The sequence below is a fragment of the Hylobates moloch genome, unplaced genomic scaffold (genome assembly GCF_009828535.3).
Source record: "Hylobates moloch isolate HMO894 unplaced genomic scaffold, HMol_V3 SCAFFOLD_12, whole genome shotgun sequence".
Classification (NCBI taxonomy): Eukaryota; Metazoa; Chordata; class Mammalia; order Primates; family Hylobatidae; genus Hylobates; species Hylobates moloch.
Window position 1 is genome coordinate 90918749 of NW_026652287.1, and position 13169 is coordinate 90931917.

At 34.3% G+C, this 13169-nt stretch overlaps 1 protein-coding gene across 3 annotated transcripts in view; it reads right to left on the bottom strand.

Annotated features, from left to right (window-relative positions):
- Positions 1-13169, bottom strand: part of DCN (decorin) — a 36807-nt gene that overhangs the window by 5844 nt on the left and 17794 nt on the right. For all 3 annotated transcript variants that reach the window (XM_032170890.2, XM_032170889.2, XM_058425292.1), the window contains exons 3-7: positions 12768-12880; positions 6839-7052; positions 5600-5713; positions 1630-1723; positions 181-319 (exon numbers count right to left, since the gene is read on the bottom strand). In XM_032170890.2, coding sequence (XP_032026781.1) covers positions 181-319; positions 1630-1723; positions 5600-5713; positions 6839-7052; positions 12768-12880 — 674 coding nt within the window. The remainder of the gene's footprint in view (positions 1-180; positions 320-1629; positions 1724-5599; positions 5714-6838; positions 7053-12767; positions 12881-13169) is intronic.

Sequence of the window (13169 nt, forward strand, 5' to 3'; positions counted from 1 at the left end):
CTAATGTAAATTGTGCTTTTTGATTTAATTTTTTATGGTATTTTGTCATAGAAATTCTAACTAAGACACTGAAAAAAAAAAAAACTTCTAAGAAGTGCTTCCTGCTTCCTAGCATCCCATAAGCGGGGTGGGGGTCTTGCTGTCTGGATATTCCTCACATAAGCAGTGGCTTTGCATTACCTGAATGTACTTATGCTCTGCCAGCCCACCAGGTACTCTGGTAAGCTTGTTGTTGTCCAAGTGAAGCTCCCTCAGATGAGGCATGTTGGCCAGAGAGCCATTGTCAACAGCAGAGATGCTGTTGAAACTCAATCCCAACCTGCAACAGAAAGCAGAAATGAAAGCAAATACCACACATGGCTGCCTTTCTTACAAGCACTGTGTAATTAATCAAGTCTATAGGAAAGGACATTTTTTTGTTTTTGCACTTACTATTCCCAGTTCTTGGAGTGCTGTCTCCAACCTCTCTGAGCCTGGACAAAGTCCATTTATTGTTAAGTTCTCGGCTCAAAGTTACTCTCTTTGAGATTCATCTGACAGAACGTGATTGGACATAGTCTCCTATTTCTTATAATATCCTAAGTTCCAACATCAAATTATGGACTACCGTAGTATTGGAACATAATATTCCTAGTAGTTTATTTTTAAAAACTGTTCACTTATTCAAACATTTATTTGTATATTTAATAAACAAATGTTCTTGAAAACTTATTATGTGCACGATATTATGCTAGGCATTGTGAAGGACAGCGGTCTCATGGATCAAAAACCACTTTTCCCATCAAAGAATATTTTACCTAGTAAAGGAGTTGATTATACACACACACACGCATATATATATATATATATATACATTCAAATATATATTTTATATTTATTTATCCACCATGAAATTTGTATATGAAAACAAGAATGAGTAAATCTGGCATGATACTGTGATTCTCTGTAGGGACAGTCAGCAATATGTACAGATCAAAAAGAACATAGTGTTACTTGAAGACAAATGAAAACGTTTGCCAGATTGAAGTTATGTTTGAAACCAGGACAAGTACTAGTATCACTTATTAAAAAAAAAAATCATTAAGAAGGGCCAGCAAAAACAACAACAAAAGCTTTTCTTTTGTTGATCTACATTAAATGTCCAGAGATATTTTATTTTAAACTTTTCAGAGAAGAGGGGGTTAGAGAATCTCATAATTATTAAAATAGTAATTCGTGTGATGCTCAATATTTCTCCGTCTTGGTAGATTTCATTTTAAGGCATTTTCAAATTCTAGAAACTGTGTTATAATTTACTTAACCTTCTGTTTGATGCAAATGAGTTAGAACATATTAAATGCACATACTGATTTAATCACACACTTTGTGTATAAAATATAACTTATCTATAAACAGTATAGTATTAATAACATATGAAGCTGATCTTGGTGGTTTTAGTAAGGGTACTATTTCATTAGCTTCTTCTCAAGAAACAATTGGATATGCTGAAGTTTGAGATTATTAGAAACAACAACAGCCACGAAATGTAGTACAGTCAAAAATCAATCATCATGTTTGTAATTCTTATCATATAAGCACTAATATACCTAGCCATTGTTCTGATAGAATGTCATGAAAGAATGTTATTACTTAGCCAAATTATTCAGTCCTTTCAGGCTAGCTGCATCAACTCTGCTGATTTTGTTGCCATCAAGATGTAATTCAGTAAGGGAAGGAGGAAGACCTGGAATGTGGAATTAAAGATGTTAAATTAGCAGATAAACATTATAAGTACAAAATGTGGACAGACTTAAAGAAGACATATGCCATCAATTTTCTAAAAGACACACCGTTTCAAAGAATCAGCTTTACTTATCTTTTTTTTTTCATCCCTTTTATAATAATGTGTGCTTTTGGAAGTAGTGGAAGCCCTTGCTATTTTTCTCTTAGGTTGACTTTAACAAAAACCTGGATGATTTCTATCATGTAGTCGATTTTTTTTCGTGGAATAGAAGAACTGAAGTCAACGCTGAGTCTCATTATTCTCTTCCACCTTTGTTAATGGGCTAAAATTGACGTTGATGAAAGATAGTAACTATAAAGTGGGAAGGTCACTATTCGAACCATAATGAAGAGATTACGTATAAATTAAACCCATGTATAAACTTAATTGTCTATTTCATTAATGAGAATCATTAAAAATTAACACTGATATGCTGTGCTGGTCTTAGCCTTAATTGACTTTTCCATAAAAACATCAAATACCTCTGCAAAATGTCTGTGTAGAAACAGCTAACATATACTTATGCTTATTAAATCCAGAATGTTTATGCAGGAGGAGTGGAGAGGTCTATAATCAAGTGATCTGCCATATGTGGAGCACCTGGGGTAATAATTTTAGATCCAAAGTACCCACTAAACCTCTAGATAGTACTTGCACGGCTGTGATTTCCAAAGATTGAGTATTATAAATATAAAATTTTAAATATTTTATTTTCATTTCCTCCTAGCATCTGAGGATGTATTATATTTATACAGCTTTTAAAATAACATATTGTTCTACTTAATAGCAATAGATACAGAGAAAATAGCAAATTGGTTATGTGTAGAAAGAACATCTGACTGGCAGAAAGACTTGGCTATTTGTCTATAAAGACACAAAATTGAAAAACCATAGGTTTCATTTTGTCTAAAATTTTTATCACATCACACTGAATTCTGTCAATATTGTCCATTTAATAGAATAGTTTAGTCCATATTTGACTTGAAAATGATTCTTAGTTTCCTATGGTAGCACATTTTGTGTTAAGAGCTACTAGGAAAAGGAACATCTATTTATTGTATGTCTGTTACGCACCGAACATTGACCTTGGCACTTTTCCTACTTCAAATCCTTTAAGCCTCTCAAAATATAAATTATTGGTCACTAATCCCTTTTCACAGATAAAGAAATAAGACTCAAAGTTACAAAGTAATGCAAAGTTACAAAGTAATTACAAAGTAATGCAAAAAATGTATATTTTTTAATGCAGTGCCTCTACTACACCAATTGCTATCACAACCATCAGCCTTACTTAGTTTCAAAGTGTCTCCCTTTTGGGGATGTCAGTTTCCCAAATTTAAAGTTATAGCTAGGAAGAAGTTTGACTATGGGAGAAAACTTTGCAATAGGTTTGAGATAGACAAATTTATAAAGTGCATCATTAGCTTCTGCCACTGTGGCATTGAGTTAAAGAACCCATACTCTAGTTCTTTTATTTATTTGTTTGTTTATTTATTTTAAATTTTCTTTTTTCTTTTCCTTTTTTAAGATAAAATATATTGAGGTTTACACTGGGCCAAGTACTTGTGTGTACATTACAAGCCTTACTTCTATAGAGTAATCCTCACAATAATCCTAGTAGACAGGGTTATTAATAGCTCTATGTAATATCTAACAAACCTGAGGTTGTAGAAATGCAGAATAATTATCCTAAAGTCACAGTACAACTAAATGACTGAGTTAGGTCTCTCACCCAGGTTGGTCTAAAAGTATGATTTTTATAGTCTCTACACTACTTTCTACTGCCTTTCCATTTCCATGAGTGATAGGAGAAAATATCACCAGGAGGTTGCTGATATTCAGGCATAGGTATCCCAGCCTAAGCAAGGTGGAATCATGTATTAGATAAGCGTAACGATGAATAGAAAGGAGGACTAAATATGCCAGCAGAGTGAAATAGTTAAACACACGAGTTCTGACATCAGCACCACACAACTCCATCTCTGCTGCTTCCTAGCTCTAACAACTTAATTATAATTTTCTTTACCTGTTTAAGCCTCATTTTCCACTTTTATGAAACAGGAATGATGACACTACTATATAAGGATGTTGTAGGAATCATATAGAAGACTCTATGATAAGCATTTGACAGGATACCCAGAACTAAATACATGCTTAATAAATTGTAGTTACTTAACTTTTCTGCTAAGTGGTGGTAAATAAAAGCAAGCTATAAATGATGAGGAAAGGATACCTGGGATAGATAGAAGACATAGCAAAGTAAAAGAAAAGAGATCATGAAATGATAAAAGGTATCAGTGAAGGATATTTTGGAGCATGGATTAAGAGGGACAGCAAAGTCTGAGATTGTGCTAAATGTAAGTCATCTGGCTGCATGAAATAAATTTCAGCAAGAATTTTAATAAGATCTATCTATCTATATCAATCCCCAATTTATATCTATCTGAGATATAAATATCTCATTCCTGCACTGGGGATAGCAAAAGATTACTTGTTACATGCAACAAATTGGAGACTCAACATGAAAGTGCTTTATGAATTATAAATCAGTCTTTATCATCTATGTATATATCTATCCCAATAGTTGCTACTAAGGAAGTCAAAAGCATGCTCTGTATTCAAAAGACCAGGGAGAGGGCAAGGGGTGGTAAGAAAGCATCCTATGGAATATGCACTCTCAGGAGTTGAAATTTCTGTAAAAGAACAATAAAGGACAACTGGTGTTTTCTGTGGCCAAATGCCTACATTTTGCATGCGCTCAAGAACAAGGCATCTAAGTTGAGAAAGGGACAGACAGGGGAAAACTAGATAATATAGAGGGCTTTGGTGAGACTGAAAAACCCAGAGTAGGGGACGATGTGCAAGTTAGGGGAATTTATTATTGGTGGTTTGATGCCTTTTCTAATTCACAAAGACTGGCTTTTCTGCCTCTCCTGGGAATCCCTTGGAACAATGAACTTACCCTTGTGACTATGTGGTCATTGCTGTGTATTTGTCTGGCTTGGTTTTAGAGAGTAAGCTCCCAAAGGCATGTAGCATATCCTATTCCCTGCCCTGTCTTAAGTGTGTGGTACATCGCCTACACATACTGATTGTTCAGAACATTTTTAATGCATAATAGAGAGTTATATTAATTCCCTACTTATCTATATGCTAAATATTTCTCTAATTATTTATTTAACTTTAAAACAACTCAATGAAGTGGATAGCAGTATTATTTTCACTTGACAGATAAAGAGATAGAGGACAAATGATTAACTTTTTCAAAGTCTTTGAACCATTTTATGGTAATTTAGGCTCAAGCAAACTGACTCCAAAATCTACACTCTTCACAACACACAACTACCACTATCATTCAGATATTAATAACTGGAGTGTCTTAAAAAGGAAAAAAATTCTCTAAGCTATTGCAGACTCAAGGTAAAAATTGGATCAATTTCAGAGGTACTCCCATATATCTTTTTTTTTTTTTTTACAAACACCAAGGCATGCTATTTTTTAAATAAGTGTACTTTTTCTTTGTGATTTCACAATATTATAAAATCACGTGCATTAAGTTGTGTCTTAGACTAGACATTAAACGGAGTCTAACCATCTCTACAGTGAGCCTCGTTGGCCCCGTGGTCATCCAGACTGAATCACTGGATATAACACTAGCAGTAATAGAGAATTTGCTGGAAATATAAACATTGAATGAAACACTAGCAGTAATAGAGAATTTGCCGGAAATAAGGTTGGCCTCTTAGGTGACAATTCCAGTTTACACAAGATTTTTTTTTTTTAATTAAAGCCTTTGAATTTAAATTTTTCAAACTGTTTTGGAGAATCTTCTATCACCTTGAGGAATGCTGGTGATATTGGTATCAGCAATGCGGATGTAGGAGAGCTTCTTCATTCCCTGGAAAGCCCCATTTTCAATTCCTGAGCTCTTCAGCGGATTGGTGCCCAGTTCTACAAATGTAATAAGTGCAAGGCTTTTAGAGGACATTTTAGGATATTACTAGTCACTGTAGTATCTGTTTCAGCAAGCAATCTATAAAGAAATAGGGATTAATATCAACTTGACTAAAAAAACAAAAGTGAGATTAAAGAGCATGCTTCTCAGGAGAATAGCAAAATGGGATAAAAATTTCTCTTATTAAAACAAACAAAAGCCAAACAAACAATGACTTATGAATAATAATGACTTATGAAAAAGACTATTAGTGAAAGCAATACCAATAAAATTATTTAAAATGCATACACAGGTTTGTCCAGAAATCAACTAAAGCAAGTTTACAATTCCCATCTTACGTTATTTATTATTTTCCTAAGGTATTTTAAAATTTTGTTAAAGAATTTCAATCTAGCATTTTATAAGCCAATAATAAAATTACAATTTTTACTATATGTTTAGAGAAACATTATAACTATTTTTTTTTTTTTTTTTGAGACGGAGTTTTGCTCTGTCGCCCAGGCTGGAGTGCAGTGGGGCAATCTCGGCTCACCGCAAGCTCCGCCTCCCGGGTTCACGCCATTCTCCTGCCTCAGCCTCCCGAGTAGCTGGGACTACAGGCCCCTGCCACCACACCCGGTTAATTTTTTGTATTTTTAGTAGAAACAGGGTTTCACCATGTTAGCCAGGATGGTCTCGATCTCCTGACCTCGTGATCCGCCTGCTTCCGCCTCCCAAAGTGCTGGGATTACAGGCATGAGCCACCATGCCCAGCCATAACATATTTTTAAAGCAAATGATTTATGAGTGTTTAAAATACAACAGCTCCCCAAAATGGAAAGGTATCTCAAAATATGTGTAGTTAAGCAGTATTTAAACTCATCTTTGCATATTGTGCATGTGGTAGGATAATTCAGCCCTAGGCTTTTCTCCATATTCTCGGATACTCAAGGACATACATAAAAACATCACTGTAAGGTCCAGATTCAAAATCCCAATTTCTCTTGCCCTGTTCTTATAAATCACATAGGCTCCAGGCATGTAGCTTGTAGCTAATTTACCTTCCTGCACTTAAAACCCAGTTGAAATCTCTTAAGGTAAAAACTTGAGTTTTGGTCTTAAAGTTATAAAAATGTCTGTACCTATGACAATCATCTGGTTCAGTCCATTGAAAGTAACTTTTCGCACTTTGGTGATCTCATTCTCATGGGCACGCAGCTCCTGAAGAGTTTTAGGCATTTTTTCTGGCAATTCCTTCAGCTGATTCTTGGACAGATAAAGTCGTTCCAACTTCACCAAAGGTGTAAATGCTCCAGGGCTAACTTTGCTAATTTTATTGTTGACAAGAATCAATGCCTGTAGATAGTGAAGAAAAACAACTCCTTAAATCCAAAACCTTCCACATACATGTAAAACAAGGGCATGTTTGTTCATTCCATTCATAGGGATAGCAGAGAAAGCTAAAAAATTGCAAGAAATCAGAGAAATAATTAAGTAAATATTGTTTCTTTACTTAAGAAGTGTATAGGCCAGGTGTGGTGGCTCATGCCTGTAATCCCAGCACTTTGGGAGGCTGAGGTGGGAGGATCACTTGAGGCCAGGAGTTTGAGACAAGCCTGGTCAGCATGGTGAAACCGTGTCTGTATCAAAAATACAAAAATTAGCTGGGTGTGGTGGTGGGTGCCTGTAGTCCTGGCTACTTGGGAGGCTGAGACAGGAGGATCACTTGAACTTGGGAGGCACAGGCTGCAGTGAGCCGAGATCACACAACTGCACTCCAGCCTTGGTGACAGGGAAAGACTGTCTCAAAAAAAAAAAAAAAAAAAAAAAGTTATAATATGAGGACCTGAAAATCAGGAATGAAGAGAAGGGAAGTGTAATAAGATATATAATATATACATAAACATACATGCACTCCACTCACACAGACATGTATGTATGTATATGTACATGTATATATATGTAATTTTTAAATAATAAATACTCCTAACAATTGAAATGACCCAAGATACCTGAAAATAATCAATGCCACAGACATCCATCCCGCAGTCAGCTTTTTAACGTAAAAAGTCCATCTTCATTGATCATGAATATGGATTCCGCTATAAAAGGATGATACCAATTTATGCTATCACTAGCAATGCAAGGAACTAAAATTTTCCCATAGTCTTGCAATATTTGACATTATGTTTCTTAAGAGTATAGCCAAAATAATATCATGTTGTAGCTCATTGCTTTTCTTTGTATTTCCTTGTCATTTAAAAAGGTTAAAGTATTTTTTATTTTCCTACCATTTATTGTATTTTTTGGAGAGAGGAGATTGCTTGATCACAAATACTTCTCATGTTTATTAAATTTTAATATAGTTTAATAATTGATTTAGAAAATAAAGATATGGTCAATATGACACAGAGAACCTTAACATATTTTTCTCCTGATTTTTTTGCCTTTTTTTATGTGTAAAGGTTTTAAATGACAAATATGTTAATATTTTGGGTAATTATTTGATTTTTATTTCTGAGTTCTCATTATATAAGAAATTACCTCTAACTCATTATTATTATGCTTATAACAATTGCTAGGCCTATTTTTGGACTATTTTATTCTTTTTCAATTATCTGTATGTCTAACAAAACCACGTGGTTTTATTATTTCAAGCCACTTCATTAACTAATTATAAGGAACTTAAAATAACTTATTAAGGTCTAATTTTGCATTTTCAATTGTAGTATATGTTTTGCATATATGAGAATGTGGAGGGGCAAAAGGGGTCCTATAATAGGAAAGCGAGTATTTTTAGTCTCAGAAATGCAAGAGTGTTTTCTAAAGGTAATAGCTGATTAATTAATATATGTATATCCTCATATAGTTCACATTACTCGATGAATTAAAACTTCTTATTAAGTAATATAATCGTTTAATCCTGAAAGATGCATTGGTTGATTGATACACAATCCTAACACATTGCGATTAATAATCAAAAGTTCAAAAACTTGTGGGAGTTAAGGTCATAAAAAAATTGACATTAACAAACAAAAAAATCAGGGAAAAGCCAGAGCCAGCTGAGTGGAGTGAGGTGACATATATCATTACAAGACATCCAAAATTGTGGATGCCTAATGAAAATCGCAAAGGAGATATTCAATTCCTATCCATGGAGGAACATTTGGAAGTGTGATATAATTAAATGTATTAAACATGATCTGAAAAGTCTGTATTATGTTAAATGTTTTTAAAACTTGACTTTTAATATGATTTTTTTTCTCCAAAGCCATTTATGTAGGTCTTACACTGTACCAAATATTGTTCTAAAGACTTTTTTGGTGACTGTTATATTTATAGGCAATTATTAGTGCACATACTCAAGCCAGAATTCTGAGTTTAGAACCTCAAGCTCCGGGTCCTACTTGGCCTGTGACTATGAGCATGTAACTTAACCTTCCTGTGCCCACTTAAAGGAGGTATCAAGTGTGACTACCTCATAGAATAGTTATAAGAATTAAATAAGTTAATGTATATAAGGTACTAAGAATAGTGCCTAGTATATATAGTAACTGCTAAACAAGTGTTTGCTTTTGTTCAGTCTTTGACAATTTTTGCTGATTTTTAATTAAAAAAATTTTCCTTACTCAACTTATTAAGCTTCAATTCAAAGAAAATATATTAAATGTTGGCATTACCACACTTAATTTTCCATTATTTTATAGAACAATTATGTAGTTTTTCCCACTATATATAAGTATAAAATTACTCTTAGGCAACACGTACCACTCATAATGAAGCACATACAGGGAACATGATTCTGTTAAATTCTCTCTATTTTAATCCTTGCTAAATTTTCATTTCTCTCCTTCCTTAGATGTGGCTTTGCTAGGTGAAATTATGATGTTTATTTGCAAAATAACAAGGATAGAAAGGATCATGAATGAAAGAGTAAGAGAAAAATAGCTGTTTAACATCCCCTGAATGGTTGAAGGCTCTAATGAACTCTCTTTATTCATCTGATGTATACTTTGAAGTAGAAAGAAAGAGATTGTCAAGATGATGACTGCCTAAAAACATACTTAGAAGGAGTCTTGGGAAAAGAAACAACACATTATTACAAATGCCAGATTTAATGAGAACGTCGTGGACACTAGATGTCACTTAAGGATATAAAGGGTTTTTTAAAAAAATATTCCAATTATACTTAAATGTACAGGAAGTTGAGATGACAGGAAGAAAGTTTCATCCTTTAAAAAAGTAGCTATAAGGCAAACTTATGCAAATAAAAGTTTAAAAAATATTTTAGTAATCTAAATTTAATAATATTCATTTTTTATGGTCTCCTTTTTAAACTTATGCCAACAGTTGCTTAAATAGTCATTGAAAACCTTGCTGGTTTCACCATCAGCTCATTCCCAGTGAAACCTTAAGGTGAAGTCAGGGAGTTGGTGAGTAAGGTTCTAATCAGCGGAAAGAGACCCAAAGGTCAGTACCTCCAGCTTGTCCTTATCCTCCATTGTTTCAGCTGTTTCTTTCACTCTAGCCAATTCATATTTTTATTTGTCTCTTATTTTCTTCTGCCTTTGCTTTCTTCTTGTACAGAAACTCCTTCAAACTTCTGCTGATCGTCTAAAACTCCTTCCTCGCATATTCTCTCAAAACTGTATCTGGTAATTGGATAAATAATGATGCCTAATTTTTTCTTATACTTGAAGTCCCTAACACTCACTACTCATATCATATTGTGCTTATATTGTTGGACACGTCAATAAATTGATCACAGCACTGTTTTATCTACCAATTTTTTTTTTTTTTTTTTGAGATGGATTCTCACTCTGTTGCCAGGGCTGCAGTGCAGTGGCATGATCTCGACTCACTGCAACCTCCCCCTCCCAGGTTCAAGCGATTCTCCTGCCTCAGACTCCCAAGTAGCTGGGACTACAGGAGCGTGCCACCATGCCCAGCTAATTTTTTATTTTCAGGAGAGACAGGGTTTCACCATGTTGGCCAGGATGGTCTTGATCTCTTAACCTTGTGATCCACCTGCCTTGACCTCCCAAAGTGCTGGGATTACAGGCGTGAGCCACTGCACCCAGCCTTTCTGCATTTTTTTAAATGGTTCCTTGTAGAGTCTTAAAATTTTAGAAAAAAAAAATTTCTTCCTTTAAAAATATCTGGTATATTTTCTTCTAATGGCTAAATGTTTACTGCTTTTCCCATCTTGGCTATTGTAGAGTTTATAACTAAATGGTACCTTCATTATAGTAACTCTGTAATAATTATGACCAGTTGATTCTATTTTTATTATATTATTTCCCTTGTATCTATATTTTTTATTCTAATGTATATCAGATGACTTATATTTATACTTTACTAAGTAGTGCCTATTGTCATGATATATCCTCCTCAATTATTTTCTGTAATGACTAGAATAAATAAGTAGATATGAAATTAGGTTTGGTATGTTTATGCTCCCAACATTAAGAATGTATTCCTATGACATTCATTATACGAAGCTGTGAACTCTAATCTCCACAGGCAGGTAACAAATCATTAGGTAAGTCTCTCTATTTTCTGAAAATTCTGATTCTTTAAATTTTATTTTTAATGTTGAATAAAAATCTGCTTCTCTAAAACTTCTACTCACTAGGACTATTCTGTTATCTTGTAGTTGAGGCAAGTAAATACAATTCTTTTTCTTCAACATGGCCCTTCAAATATGCCACTAGTGACCCTCAACACTCAGTTTAGACATCCACCTCTCCATCCACGGTGCCTATGAGACCTAATTTCCAGATTCTTTATCTCCATGGTCATCCTTCTCTAGATGTTCTTTAATGCCTTTCTTAAAATGCCAAGAACCAGACTCAATGCTTCAGAGTGGTCTACCAGAATGGAAGTAGACACAGTGAGATTTCCAGAGTATATATTTTGGACATTGAAGTCTGGCTTATTTATATTCAATGTGCACTCGTATTTTGATGGAAGTCCACATCACACTCATCCCACAGATAGAGAACTGGGCAAGAAAATGCATTTTATGGTGATTCTGGTGTTCTGTGTGAACAAACAATACATTACTCTTACAGAAGGTTCTCTTAGCAAGGCTTACCTCTATTTTATTGGGTTGGTCATTTCCCCTGTATAGTATATTCTCTCCCAACTACCACAATATTCATTCTTTGCCCGTTTTTGGCCCTTCTTCATGTCCTGGGAAGCTGACCTCAGAGGAATTTATTAATCAAATGCCTTTGTCTTTTGGTCTGAAGTAGACACAACCACACGAGACACAGGCAGGAAATTAAGAGGTGGAACTACTCAGCTCTCCCATGGCTCTGAGACACTCAAATTCTTCTAGACCTTTGTGGGACTGGGTGCCTCACAGTGCCTTGCTGGGTTCCCATACCCCTTTGCAAATAGAGGTTTCAATAACATCTCCTCCATGACACCCCTTTGTGAGTGGCATCTCTTTTCTGATGAAATCCTGACTGATAGACTGAACATTATGATAGGGTAGAGAGATAAGAGAAAATCAAAATAAACATACAGATAAGGACACAGCAAGCATAATCCTAAAGATAAAGCAAGAAACATATATATGAAGATAGAATTATATTTCACTAAATGAAATATGAATAATTATCTTTTTTCACTTGATTCCAGTCTTCTAGACTTTAGAACATCATTCACACCTCTCTTAGAAAATGCATGAAAACAAACAAAAGAAACAAAGAAATAAAATAATACTAGGATCAATCCATTTTGTGTTTTTTCCCACTACTAAAATACAATTTAATTTGAAAGACAATTTTTATTCCCGAAAACATGAGAGGGAATTAAGATCTAAAGTATTTTTATGAAGAAAATACCTAAGATATATGGGGTATATGTAGAAAAAAAGTTGGGTAAGTTGTTAGTGGTTAATAAATATGATGCTTTGCTTCCCTACCACTGCTAAAAAGGTGAAGTTAATAAACACTAATGTGCTTCTTTGTTGGTACATAGTACTCTTGGCCTTATCTAGGTGGTGTTTTGAAAAATACCTTGAGTCCTATCTTATTGTGATTTAAAAAAATTAGTTCTTACGTGAAGGTTCTTCAGGTTCTTAAAGTCTCCGTCTTTGATTTCGGTTATTTTGTTGTTTTGCAGGTCTAGCAGAGTTGTGTCAGGGGGAAGATCCTTTGGCACTTTGTCCAGACCTAGCATAAGAGTAATAGGAGTGTGCGGTGAGTAGAAAGGACATGTGGCTACAGAATCATGCAACATATATTTACCAAGAAATTAATGTTATGATGATCATTTTAACAGTAACAACGTATTTTTCTTCTTCTAAGAATTACATTCATTGTAGGGTAGAATTTTTGCTTTATCTTTTGCAACCAAGTCAAATGACTTTTTGTATTTAATAATAAACTCAACATGATATTTTCCTCATGGAATTACTCTTCTGCATTAGGGGAACATTTGTGTTGCATTAGGTTGTGGCTC